General features: G+C 42.4%; 1 protein-coding gene and 1 long non-coding RNA gene across 4 annotated transcripts in view; both read left to right on the top strand.

Moving 5' to 3' along the window:
• Positions 1 to 14,177, top strand: part of LOC115183097 (TSC22 domain family protein 3) — a 55,558-nt gene extending 41,381 nt beyond the window's left edge. For 2 of the 3 annotated variants that reach the window (XM_029744435.1, XM_029744434.1), the window contains 2 exons: positions 11,622 to 11,673; positions 12,482 to 14,177. In XM_029744435.1, the coding sequence (XP_029600295.1) occupies positions 11,622 to 11,673; positions 12,482 to 12,760 (331 nt within the window). In that variant the 3' untranslated portion in view covers positions 12,761 to 14,177. Of the gene's footprint in view, positions 1 to 10,604; positions 10,942 to 11,621; positions 11,674 to 12,481 lie in introns of those variants that run through there. The other variant, XM_029744437.1, reaches the window with a different exon arrangement.
• LOC115183098 (uncharacterized) lies at positions 2,337 to 6,881 on the top strand. Its single transcript, XR_003873953.1, has 2 exons — positions 2,337 to 5,994; positions 6,026 to 6,881. It is a non-coding gene; the product is annotated as an uncharacterized LOC115183098 (long non-coding RNA).
• Positions 14,178 to 14,718: the final 541 nt, after the last annotated feature.

Here is a 14,718-nt window from a genome sequence, read left to right as displayed (position 1 = left end):
AGAGAAACATGACATTAACTGACTGGATCATACAGAGAAACATGACATTAACTGACTGGATCAAACAGAGAAACATGACATTAACTGACTGATGTCTCTACTGACTGGAGAACACGGTTCTAGTGACGGCGTGAAAATCTGACAACATGGAGAGAGAGGAGGGGAGGGGGCTCAAAATTACAAAGAGCCCTCAGACAGGTGTGTGTGTGTGTGTGTGTGTGTGTTGGTTCGTACATGCGTCTGAGCATATATGCTTGTGCGTGGTAACAATGCGTCCTTTCTGCTGGTATTGAAAAGACCATGTAATTCACATATCAACAAAAAAGCTGAGTATTTGTCATTGAATGTCATGGAATGACAGCAGGACACTGTACATGGCATACTGCATGTATTTCCATGTGAACGGTGAGGCTGTGGTAGAGCATCTTAATATGGACTGGCTGGCCTGTTGAGGTTGTTGTGCACCAACCGGAGTGTCTCTTGTGAAGAGTGACTTGGGTTTTGTTCGCACAGATGTGATAACAACCAGAGTAGTTCACTGTCTGGTCTGATGCCTGGTTGCTTGTGACACACACTCCTAACTCACTCAGGTACAGACACAGGGTGTGTCCAACCCGGCACCCTATTCTATTGGGGCCATTTGGGACAGATCAATGGACAGATCAATGGTATTCCCCTGGAACAAGTCAATCTCATCTCCCTGGTAAATCCCTCTCTGTCGGTGGTCTGTAAATACGGCTGGGAACCGTCCTTGTCATTTCTCCTCTAAACTATGATTGTATTCCAAATGGCACCACTATCTGTCCCTTTGGAAATGACAAGGACGGTTCCCAGCCGTATTGACAGACCACCGGCAGAGAGAGGGATTTACCAGGGAGATGAGATTGACTTGTTCCAGGGTAATACCATTGATCGGTCCTTGTGTTCCCACCATGTCAGGAAATATATCAGTTTCATTAGTCTGCATTACAATATGTTGGCACTGTGGGATCACAGTGTGATCATCATCATTCAGAATGACGTGTCAAATCTCTATCTAGCTATAGTTTATATCTGACATCGTATGATATATTATATCAGACATTATCTGACATATATCTGTATCTTACATCCCAAAAAAATGGCAAATCAACGACTTGAACTTGAACGTATTACAACTGCGTCAGAGGCATAATACTGAGAGACAGTTTCAAGAGGTCTGTCATAATACTGAGAGACAGTTTCAAGAGGTCTGTCATAATACTGAGAGTCAGTTTCAAGAGGTCTGTCATAATACTGAGAGACAGTTTCAAGAGGTCTGTCATAATACTGAGAGACAGTTTCAAGAGGTCTGTCATAATACTGAGAGACAGTTTCAAGAGGTCTGTCATAATACTGAGAGACAGTTTCAAGAGGTCTGTCATAATACTGAGAGACAGTTTCAAGAGGTCTGTCATAATACTGAGAGACCGTTTCAAGAGGTCTGTCATAATACTGAGAGACCATTTCAAGAGGTCTGTCATAATACTGAGAGACCGTTTCAAGTGGTCTGTCATAATACTGAGAGACAGTTGCAAGAGGTCTGTCATAATACTGAGAGACCGTTTCAAGAGGTCTGTCATAATACTGAGAGACCGTTTCAAGAGGTCTGTCATAATACTGAGAGACAGCTTCAAGTGGTCTGTCCTAATACTGACAGTTTCAAGAGGTCTGTCACTATTGTGCCGATGGTAGTTAGCCAGACCTTCTAAAACCTAACCTTTCCTATAGCTATCAATCATGCACCTGGTCACACCACCTCCCACAGTAACACATGAATTACTAGGGGTGTGAAAGGAAAGCCCTGTTGACCTGCCACAGATCAGTTGGTGGTTTCTACAGATACTCTATGGACTAAAAAGACTGACACAATTTATCATCTTCAACCTTGTGTAATGTAATGCCCTTGTTTTTGACATGATGTCCTGCTTCAACTTGTTGTAAATGTAAATAAGAACTGTAACAGGTAGGAACAGTACTTCCACAGTACAATATATCTCTCTACATTTTTATTAGCATTTTGCCCAGGTACAAAAGAGTGCCAAAGGAAACTGTGCACGCCCCATTTCTGTCGAACTGGATTGACTCATCTCTTGAGACAACCCTGACATTTTGATATAAGATTTTTATTTATTTAACTAAGTAAGTCAGTTAAGAACAAATTCTTATTTACAATGACAGCCTACCCCGGCCAAACCCTAATCCAGACAACACTGGGCCAATTGTGCGCCGCCCTATGGGACTCCCAATCACAGCCTGTTGTGATACAGCATGGAATTGAACCAGGGTTTGTAATGATGCCTCTAGCACTGAGATGCAGTGCCTTAGACCGCTGCGCCACTTCGGGAGCCTCAACATACTGTAGAGCTTGGCTACATGTTTCATGTCACAGAACAATGAAAGACTAGTGTTTCATTACAAACACAAAACAGGGTTTCATTCAACAATAGAGATCGTTATGACGATTAGCCATGCCTCTGAGGCAGTTAGAGAAGATTTACTCCAGTCTGTTGCACAAAAGATTCCATCAGTAATCAATACATAAAACCGTTTTTAGAAATGTTTCAAATTAAAGAATTTTCCCTCATTGTGAATGAGATTCACATTCAGTGCATGGACAGCTGTTGCGTGAGAATGGTTGCTGATGGTATGGGCCTAATACGGCCTTGGAACTTCACACGATGAGTGCCACTGTGTGCGGTGTTGTGCGTAGGCCTTGGCCCACATCCAGAGGTATCCTGGTCAGTTTTCTCTTTGTGTTTTGAGAGAGAGAGAGAGAGATCGCTGAAAAAAAACAGAAACAATGGTGAATAACAGAACAGTGAAAGCATCCCTGTCTCTCCACTATCCTCTCATTCGTTTGTTGGTCGTTGGGATGGGAGCCTGTCGGTCGCATCCCCACGTTGTCCCACTCCCTAGCCAGGCCAGAAGCAGACCACCACTCCCACACCCTGGGCCAGCCCAGCAAACCATCCAGCGACTAGCCGAGCCGCCTGCTGCCATCCCAGCCCCACTGCAGACACAGAGACGTCTGAGCAGCGTTGCGAGAGCCATGAACTACCACTACCAACCCCCTTACTCACCTAGTCTGTCCCAGAGGGGGTATCGGCGGTAAGTGGTGGTCGGAGCACATTCAGAGTGTGTTCAGAACATTTTTGGAGCGTGTGGATGGTTGAATGTGTCATTACGTTGTCAAGAGAAAGGGGATTGGTTGGTTTGTTGAGAAGGTACAGGGACAGCCAGGAATAGTAGGGAAGACATTTTGTTGATTTGTAACTGGTTAATAAACACTGGGGAAGTTGTATTCCTCTGTGACATTGAATACAATTGGTTTGGAAGGCTGGATGTATAACATAGTAAAATACTGCTGTCTGTATATAAAATATTGAACCATTCTGTTTGACAAGAAAGGGAAAAACTGTCCTTATTATTCTTTCTTATACCCTTGTTTTGCTGCCAGTAGGACAGTGGACCATTGTCTATGGGTGAAGAACATGCATTGTTTTTACAGAGAAGAAGAGTCTGTCAGAGACATCTCCCCTTTTCTCTATGTGACAAACTGATGGCTTGTGATTTGGTTTTCATTGTATGTCTCACTCCAACTTGTCAGTCCATGCATTTATGCTATTCTCTGCATCGTAGAGGCTTACCTTCAGGATGTTTAGTTATGATTTTTCCCATGAATGCTAAGCACAGGATATTCCATAAACTCCATGGTCTGTCTGTCGATTTTTCCACATAATGTGAAACTCATTCTTCTGGGCTACAGAGGCGAATAGATATTGGAGACTAAGTCCTAAAGATAACAGAGCACTACTTTTGACCAAAGCCCTGCTCTGGATAAAAGTAGTGCATTATTTGGGAAGTACACATTGCCAAAGCCTTGGGCCTCTGGAGATCACCATGGGTATCCAAAGCCTTGGGCCTCTGGAGATCACCATGGGTATCCAAAGCCTTGGGCCTCTGGAGGTCACCATGGGGTCCCAAAGCCTTGGGCCTCTGGTCACCATGGGTATCCAAAGCCTTGGGCCTCTGGAGGTCACCATGGGAATCCAGATGAGAGATACGGAGAGACTAAATTGTTAGAATGTGTTTTGCTTGGCTCTTAGACCAGGACATCTGATGGAAAGTCTGGCTCAACGCCTAACTGGCTGTATCATGACTCATAGATCCAGGGATGTGTACAAAATGGCACACTTTTCCCTGTATAGTGCTCTATTTATGACCAGAGTCCTATGTGCCCTGGTCAAAAGTAGTGCATTATGGGGAAATATACTGCCCTTTGGGAGGCTCTGTAATGAGTCAGATCCTGCAGTCGGACTCATGGTAATATGGCTGAGGAGAATATAAACAGTAGGACTCAGGGTAATATGGCTGAGGAGAATATAAACAGTAGGACTCATGGTAATATGGCTGAGGAGAATATAAACAGTAGGAAGACTCAGGGTAATATGGCTGAGGAGAATATAAACAGTAGGATGTTGTAATATGGCTGAGGAGAATATAAACAGTAGGATGTTGTAATATGGCTGAGGAGAATATAAACAGTAGGACTCAGGGTAATATGGCTGAGGAGAATATAAACAGTAGGATGTTGTAATATGGCTGAGGAGAATATTAACAGTAGGAAGACTCAGGGTAATATGGCTGAGGAGAATATTAACAGTAGGAAGACTCAGGGTAATATGGCTGAGGAGAATATAAACAGTAGGATGTTGTAATATCGCTGAGGATAATATAAACAGTAGGAAGACTCAGGGTAATATGGCTGAGGAGAATATAAACAGTAGGATTCAGGGTAATATGGCTGAGGAGAATATAAACAGTAGGACTCAGGGTAATATGGCTGAGGAGAATATAAACAGTAGGACTCAGGGTAATATGGCTGAGGAGAATATAAACAGTAGGAAGACATAGGGTAATATGGCTGAGGAGAATATAAACAGTAGGATGTTGTACTATGGCTGAGGAGAATATAAACAGTAGGACTCAGGGTAATATGGCTGAGGAGAATATAAACAGTAGGACGTAATATGGCTGAGAAGAATATAAACAGTAGGACTCAGGGTAATATGGCTGAGGAGAATATAAACAGTAGGACTCAGGGTAATATGGCTGAGGAGAAAATAAACAGGATTCAGGGTAATATGGCTGAGGAGAATATAAACAGTAGGACGTTGTAATATGGCTGAGGAGAATATAAACAGTAGGACTCAGGGTAATATGGCTGAGGAGAATATAAACAGTAGGACTCAGGGTAATATGGCTGAGGAGAAAATAAACAGGATTCAGGGTAATATGGCTGAGGAGAATATAAACAGTAGGATTCAGGGTAATATGGCTGAGGAGAATATAAACAGTAGGACTCAGGGTAATATGGCTGAGGAGAAAATAAACAGTAGGATGTTGTAATATGGCTGAGGAGAATATAAACAGTAGGACTCAGGGTAATATGGCTGAGGAGAATATAAACAGTAGGATGTTGTAATATGGCTGAGGAGAATATAAACCGTAGGACTCAGGGTAATATGGCTGAGGAGAATATAAACAGTAGGACGTAATATGGCTGAGAAGAATATAAACAGTAGGACTCAGGGTAATATGGCTGAGGAGAATATAAACAGTAGGACTCAGGGTAATATGGCTGAGGAGAATATAAACAGTAGGACTCAGGGTAAAATGGCTGAGGAGAATATAAACAGTAGGACTCAGGGTAATATGGCTGAGGAGAATATAAACAGTAGGACGTTGTAATATGGCTGAGGAGAATATAAACAGTAGGACTCAGGGTAATATGGCTGAGGAGAATATAAACAGTAGGACTCAGGGTAATATGGCTGAGGAGAAAATAAACAGGATTCAGGGTAATATGGCTGAGGAGAATATAAACAGTAGGATTCAGGGTAATATGGCTGAGGAGAATATAAACAGTAGGACTCAGGGTAATATGGCTGAGGAGAATATAAACAGTAGGACGTAATATGGCTGAGAAGAATATAAACAGTAGGACTCAGGGTAATATGGCTGAGGAGAATATAAACAGTAGGACTCAGGGTAATATGGCTGAGGAGAATATAAACAGTAGGACTCAGGGTAATATGGCTGAGGAGAAAATAAACAGGATTCAGGGTAATATGGCTGAGGAGAATATAAACAGTAGGATTCAGGGTAATATGGCTGAGGAGAATATAAACAGTAGGACTCAGGGTAATATGGCTGAGGAGAAAATAAACAGTAGGATGTTGTAATATGGCTGAGGAGAATATAAACAGTAGGACTCAGGGTAATATGGCTGAGGAGAAAATAAACAGTAGGATGTTGTAATATGGCTGAGGAGAATATAAACAGTAGGACTCAGGGTAATATGGCTTAGGAGAATATAAACAGTAGGACTCAGGGTAATATGGCTGAGGAGAATATAAACAGTAGGACTCAGGGTAATATTGCTGAGGAGAATATAAACAGTAGGACGTTGTAATATGGCTGAGGAGAATATAAACCGTAGGACTCAGGGTAATATGGCTGAGGAGAATATAAACAGTAGGACGTAATATGGCTGAGAAGAATATAAACAGTAGGACTCAGGGTAATATGGCTGAGGAGAATATAAACAGTAGGATGTAATATGGCTGAGGAGAATATAAACAGTAGGACTCAGGGTAATATGGCTGAGGAGAATATAAACAGTAGGACTCAGGGTAATATGGCTGAGGAGAATATAAACAGTAGGACTCAGGGTAATATGGCTGAGGAGAATATAAACAGTAGGATGTTGTAATATGGCTGAGGAGAATATAAACAGTAGGACTCAGGGTAATATGGCTGAGGAGAATATAAACAGTAGGACTCAGGGTAATATGGCTGAGGAGAATATAAACAGTAGGATGTAATATGGCTGAGGAGAATATAAACACTAGAACTCATTGTTGGTCAAACACCAGTACTTTGTTTACATTCTCATGGTGAGAGGTATAAGAAATACACCTCTCTCTCTCTCTCTCTCCCCCCCCTCTCTCTGGCTTCTCCTTCTCGCTGTCCTTCTCGCTGTCCTTCTCGCTGTCCTTCTCGCTGTCTCTCTCTCTCTCTCTCTCTCTCCATCTCTCTCTCTCCTTCTCCATCTCTCTCTCTCTCCTTCTCCATCTCTTTCTCTCCTTCTCCATCTCTCTCTCTCCTTCTCCATCTCTCTCTCTCTCTCTCTCTCTCCTACTCCATCTCTCTCTCTCTCTCTCTCTCTCTCTCTCTCCTTCTCCATCTCTCTCTCTCTCCTTCTCCATCTCTCTCTCTCCTTCTCCATCCCTCTCTCTCTCTCCTTCTCCATCCCTCTCTCTCTCTCTCTCTCTCCTTCTCCATCCCTCTCTCTCTCTCTCCTTCTCCATCCCTCTCTCTCTCTCTCTCTCTCTCTCTCTCTCCTTCTCCATCCCCCTCTCTCTCTTTCTCGCTCTGTCCCTCTCTCTCCCTCCTAGTATTTAGATAGGAAACAGTACAGTACACCTTTTTAAAATCCCAGTACCTAGCCATGACCCCTGTGACTACCCCCAGTGCAAGGGTTATTCAACTTTTCCAGCCTGGAACCCAAATTAGAAATTCTGTTTTCCTGGGATCTTACTGGAGAAATGATTGTTGTAAGTCTAGGTTGGAGCTGTTGCTGTTAAAATAGAAGTGATCTTTTTTTTCTGAACTGGAATAAACTGATTGATCCTGGGCTGTATCACATCCGGCCGTGATTGGGAGTCCCATAGGGCGGCGCACAATTGTCCCAGCGTCGTCCAGGTTTGGCCGGTGTAGGCCGTCATTGTAAATAACGATTTGTTCTTAACTGACTTGCCTAGTTAAAAAATGTTCAATTCAAATAAAATAAAAGATTTAAAACAAAAAATCACATGGATGTAGACCAGAAAAAACACACACACACACACACACACACACAGTCCTAATGAGAGGTGTGCTGCTGGTTGAAGTTTTCAACAAGCATGTCTATTCTAGACTCAGTTGTTGACAGTGCAGCATTGAGGTCATGCTCAGCATTGAGACTGTTTCTGTACTTGTTTTTTTTATTAAGTAATCCAGAGCTGAGAACCCTGACTGACATAGGTATGTGGTGCAAAACAGGACCAGAACATCTACTGCTTTCTCAGTCAGGCAGGAGATCACTTCCTGCTGTAGATGAGCAACCCAGACCTGTGTGTGTGTGTTTAGCTCAAAAAGCATCTTGCTTTAAATCAGTTTATTCAAGTTGAGAATAGAAATGATGACTTGTATTTTAACAAAGTTCCAACCTAGACTTGTTTTCAACAAGAACTTCTACAGTAAGATGTACAGTAGACCTGATCATTTTTCATCTTCATCTGTACTGTTTCTTAGGGTTGCACTATCAGTAGATAGCTAACTTGCTTTGCCTAACGTTAGCTATTAGCTGTGTACAAGGCCAGGGGATTGTTTGAAAGAGAAACTCACATCTACTACTATGAGATAGTACTCCCTTATTTCTGCTTATCATCACCTTCTATAAAATGACAACAATGCCTTGCTAGCTGACTGACTTCTCCACTGTGGAAGCACTGTTTCCTGAAGCATTCTGCCCTGTTCTGAAAGAACTCTCTGGGTTTACCGTCATGCTGTGGATGTTTGGTCAGGACGTGTCGTTATATGAATTTGTTAATTTTGATTGATTCATTACTAAGCACTTCCCCCACACAAAACACATTGTGGGAGCTCCTCGTTAATTCTCAAAGTTTGTATGAAAGAGAGAAACTCATCAGTGTATTGGCTTTTCATGACGATTGAGCTCAGTCAGAACTTGTTGCGAGCATGAGTCCATTTGGCGAGTGGGAATGACAAGTCAGTGGTTTACAGCGTATCATCTGCTGTTGAACGACAGCGCTGCAGCGTGTGTCGCGGAGTGATCTCCAAGAAAACTCTCGAAAAAAAGATCTGGTAAACCGCGAAGCACACGGGCATCTCCCTCTCCCACTCACACAGCTGCCAAACTGAGCAGAGACCGCTGCTAAACAGAGAACGTACTGAACAGAGACCGCAGTTGCACTTGGCCAAATCGATTCATGAAATAATTATACATTTAATGTGACACGTCGCGATCCACCATTAACAGGTCCCATACTTTAAGAAAGGCTACCCCAGTGTGTTTCCAACCAGAGACAATAAATGTACTACACTAGGGCTGCAACTGGCACTTTATTCACTTCACTATGGGCCTCTGGTCAAAAGTAGTGCACTACCCTATGGGTCCCTGGTCAAAAGTAGTGCACTAATTATGGAATAGTGCCAGTTGGGACACAGATGGCCGTTTCCACAGCCCTGTCTGGTACTAAGCCTGGCAGCTCCACAGCTCAGCGTGAAATCACCACTGACAGGTACTATTGATGCTAATACGTTCAACAAGGCTCTGTGACATCTGGTTGGTGTAGAGACTAAACTGGAGTCTCACCTTGCTAATTGGATCAGAGGGTTACAGATAAATTATATATTTCCTCACACGATGGATTACAGTACACCTTATTTTTCCTTATATGAACTAAAATTAGCAACACAAATGGGTGTTGGAGGTGTTAAAGTTGTAACTGTGTTGCTATGCGGTGAAAGCCCATGGCAACAAGGCAGCTAGTATGGTGCATGCACTGGGTAGAGCTATGTACGGATGACAGTATAGACCCATATAAGATGTCCTTATGCTGAAACTCTTGCCTGATAGTGAGTCTTTTAGGACAACAAAACCACATTGCATATTATAAATTAGCTCTAATCTTTTTGAATTCCATTGTTCAAAAAAATCCTAAAATGCTGCCCAAGTAGGCTAGTTATTTATCCTCTTAATATATAACACCCGTAAATATTATGAACAAGTGAAACGTCAAGTCTCGCCACCAGGGGGTAGCAGAGTTGTAGAGGAAAGGATGGAAAATAACCAGAGCCTTGCAGTGGGTGGAAAAGTACCATTATGGATAAGGAGTTCCCCAAAACTTCCTTTTGGAACATGCTGCAATGTCTTCTACTATTACACCTGCAACTAACACCGACTCAAAACAACAAACATTATGTAGACATCCTGTTTATAAACCAATAATACATGCGTTACTCGTGCATTCAGATTCAGATTCTAGTTTGTCTCTATAGGCTGTTTCATAATATCGCCACACTGTTTGTTGCACATGGTCACTGACAAATTAATGATTGAATGAAAAATAGAAATAAATTGGTATACGAGGCCTAGAATAATTATACATAATTCCGTTGTAGCATTCCTTTAAAAATATTTTCAGCTGATGCAAAACAACGAAAAAAACAAGCCAAATTATTCCTAGTCTGTATGACATGTTATACAACCAAAACCATTCACTCAAAAAATAGACATAAAGAAACATGCGCACACTTTTTTTTTTTGCATTTATTTAGCCAATTTGCTTCAGGGTGTAAATGAATTCGGGGTGCGGGACAACTGAGTGTTTATTGTGTTTTGTAGGAGTTCAGAAAGGGGGCAGATGGGAACTCACCCCACGGATCATTTGCATAATGTGTTCAGGCGTCAGGTGACGTCAGGTGACGTCAGGGTTCAGTTCAGCTATAAGGGCCGCCGGTGGCAGAAATAGAAACACTCGCTGAAACCAAACATCACTCTACCGCACTGCGCTCAACTCACAACAACAGCAGCCGAATCGTGCAGTCACTCGAGTGATTTTAAGCTGAATACAGTAACCCCGGATTTGTATCTATCTAGGTAGATTTATCTACTCAACCAGTCGCAAACGTGGCGAGAAGCATTATACAAACGGGTCTGCTGCTGAACATGAGCACGGAGATCTTCAAAACACCAATGGAGGTTGCTGTCTATCAGTTGCATAACTTCAGTATCTCCTTCTTCTCCTCGTTAGTAGGAGGAGATGTGGTGTCTGTAAAACTCGACAACAGGTAAATAGATAACCCCACTGGATTTAGTGTGTTATTGATGCGCAATTTGTGCGTAATAGATTTCATTAAAATATTTAATCAAAATTGTTGCAATTCGAGCTAGTCAGTCATATGTATTTATTTGTTAATAGACTAAACAAATCCAGGTTATGCCGGTATTCGTTATGATATCATTAGAAATACCGTAATACTGTGCAGTCTGAGTAATGCAATTTGACTCCAGCCTGCCGCATGTATCCTCCGGGTGCGTCTTCAAACACAAAAGTGGATTTAGTATCTTGAAACAATCTTGATATTATGTCATCCTTTGCAGCGCACAACAATGTATCTAGCTAGCTAGGTTGCAAAAATAAATACATGTGCAAAATTCTAAACAAGGATGGTGCAGGCAGGCTTTTTTTTTTTCATACACATGTCCAATCTAAAATAGGTTCAGAGTCGTAGCAAGGTTCATTCGTGGACAGAAATAGCCTAAACATTTGATGATGGCTTTACATGGCAATTGCATCTAAAAAAAGACTAAGTTGTATATTGGTGCTGGATCTGGTGCCATAAAGGCAGTCTGGTGTCAGCATGAGAGCATAAAGCCTGCTGGTACTTACTAGGCCACCCGTTTGTTTTGATCAAATGCGTTGATTTGATTTGTTGACTTATGGCATCTCTTCTTCTCTCCTCCACAGTGCCTCGGGTGCTAGCGTTGTTGCCATTGACAACAAGATAGAACAGGCAATGGTATGTATCAGCAGCAGCATTATACACTATCATTCATGTCATCGCTCATAATAAGCCAATAATCCTTCAAAGTAGACTGGGCTATTTTGTATCCCACCACGTTCATGCACTTTGCCGTAGTAATCATATACAGTACGTTGGTAATCATAGCAGACTAATCTTTAGTCAACTACAAGTATATTATCTTGGCCAGATCGAAGTTGTAAATGAGAACTTGTTCTCAACTGGCCTACCTGGTTAAATAAAGGTGGAATTAAAAATAGTACAGTAGAAGCTTCCAAGTGTTAATGTCACAAGTAGAGTGACATGCCTTTCTTGCAAACTCAAAACCCAACAATTCAATAACAATGTATTACTAGAACAAAAAAACACAAGACATGCACTAAGTAAGTATACTAAAAAGTCAGTTTACATACCATATTTACAGTATGCAGGGATCCTAGAGAGATGGAACTATACGTGCCTGCAGTATTGGCTGGATACAGTGTCATGGGATGTGGCATGTGACTATGTTCTTTCTACTGCGTTCTGAGTCAGACAGGGAGTCAGGCAGGTACAACAGTCAGACTATTAAATATTTAGTTTATTGATAAACTTTAGACCTTAATACAGACCATATGGCTACAAATCTCTATCCATATGGCCTGTTACTACAAGTTACCACAAGTGTTTGTAAGGCACGGTAGGTTAAGCTTATGCTATGAATCACCCTAAATGGATAGATTTAGTTTGTATGAGTTGCACAGAACTCTCTCTATCTAAACAGACTTCTCTAACAGTAGATCTCATTCCTTCTCTCCTATCTTAGGATCTGGTGAAGAACCACCTGATGTATGCAGTCAGGGAGGAGGTAGAGATCCTTAAGGAGCAGATCAGAGAGCTGGCTGAGAAGAACAACCAGCTAGAACGTGAGAACAGCCTTCTGAAGAACCTGGCCAGTCCAGAACAGATGGAGAGCTTCCGAGAGCGGGTTCCGTCTGACTCGGACGCTCTGGTCCCCCTGCAGCTGGACTACCAGCAACAGGCCCAGATTGGACTCCATAACCCTGACCAGTCCTGCCACATCAGCGCTGGCTCTGCTGTATAGGCGGCTCTGCCTTTGATCTCCAGTTGTAAACTAATCGTCGCTGCCAACTTCAGTGAAGCTGTCTGTAACAGATGATGAAACACAATTGATGAACGGAGCACATGAAAAGACGCTCTAACTAGCGGCTATAGGCTGAAGCTGTAAGCTAAGATGAGCCTTTCCTACGACATCTAGACTCTTTCTCTTTAGACAAAAGCTCTAAACGAGAGGGCTCACATGTAGCCAGCCGGAGAACGCTTGCATTGGGACAGAGGTGAGGCTCCGGCCTTCTGGGGCCAGGAGGGCCAACCCCTTAGCCATTCTCTACCACCCCTGCTACAGAGGGGGGAGAGGGCTAAAAGACAGGGCTGGCCCAGGGACCTGATCCTGGGGATGCCTCTCCACGCCAGAGTGGCCCGTCCTCCAGCTTACCTCTCCAGGTCTAGCCAAGGAAAAAGGAAATCTTCTCCAAGACAGAGAGATGGCCCTCCAGTCTGCTAGACCATGTGGATTTCTTCTTCTGATAGTACAAGTTCTGAGGAGTCAGTCAGACAATATCTCAGCCATCTTGTGACTGTTTCCACCTGCCACAATCTACTGATATTCTCTGTCAATATTCCTTAAGAAGAAGCAACGTGTCTTCAGGGAACCAAACCTGAGCTCCAGTACAATGAGGAGAAGGAGGATCTAGGAAATCCTGGACTGTTGCTGGGAGAGAAAGACCTGTTGCTTCTCTCTCAACCTCACTGGTGATAGGAGATCCTGGACTGTTGCTGGGAGAGAAAGGCCTGTTGCTTCTCTCTCAACCTCACTGCTGATAACTGATTACCATAATCATGATTCAGAACATCATTGCTTGTATTCTCTGCAGTTGGGGTGTGCTGCTTATGGGGGAAAATCCTGCTATTTTACTTTTCTTCAGATTTTGAACAAAATGGAATACTTGTTAATAGGAACATTGTAACTGTTCAGTTAAATGATTTATTATGGGGATGGAAGTATCTACTACCCAGTATGCCTAGCTCTGTACATTTTACTAACATGTTCAGAGTAGTGGGCTGGAGATGAATTTGAGCAGCTGTGAATGCGATCCTGACCTAGCAGACATGTTCTGTATGTTCAGATGCCAACCTTCACTTGAATCAATGGCATGACTATAGTGCCTATCTCCAGAAGAGGAATACCACATTTCCACAATGGACTTTAGTGTTTTCTAACTACCAAAGACTTTGTCTCATTACTACTCCAAACGAAACCAAGCAACCTGGACCATGTGTACATCATTCACAGGGAGAACTCTTGCTAGCAGTAATGTTTGTTTTTTTGATAAACGTTGGGTATTGTTGCTGTATTGTGTCCATGAAACAGGTATATATTTTTTAAATGATGTAATGGATACAAAATGCACATTTGCAATAAACCCTATGTTTACACTAAAGCTATGTTTCCCTTTCAGTTGTTCTTACTCAAGGGCATTGCAATCTACATGGAGAGTAACATGATTATATAATGTTTAAGCAATAAGGCACGAGGGGGTGTGGTATATGGCCAATATACCACGGCTAAGGGCTGTTCTTATGCATGACGCAAAGCGGAATCCCTGCATACAGCCCTTAGCCGTGGTATATTGGCCAATATACCATAAACCCACAAGGTGCCTTATTGCTATTATAAACTGGTTATCAACGTAATTAGAGCAGTAAAAATACATGTTTTGTAATACCTGTGGTATATGGTCTGATAGGCCACGGCTGTCAGCCAATCAGCATTCAGGACTCAAACCACCCAGTTTATAATGAACTATTTAACATACAACAACTCGTGTTAGCCATGCGATGAAGAGCTTCAAGACCCACTGCTATTTTTGGTTTAAGTTCTTTAAGATCTTATCTAAGTAATTATGCGAAAGTCAATAATTTACACAGGCTTACATCTTAAAGCTGTTAAAATGCGCCCCAGCCTCAACGTAAGACTAGAGA

This window comes from Salmo trutta, unplaced genomic scaffold (genome assembly GCF_901001165.1).
Source record: "Salmo trutta unplaced genomic scaffold, fSalTru1.1, whole genome shotgun sequence".
NCBI classification, from domain to species: domain Eukaryota; kingdom Metazoa; phylum Chordata; class Actinopteri; order Salmoniformes; family Salmonidae; genus Salmo; species Salmo trutta.
The sequence above is the reverse complement of the archived record's forward strand: the minus strand, read 5'-3'. Positions and strand labels throughout refer to the sequence as shown.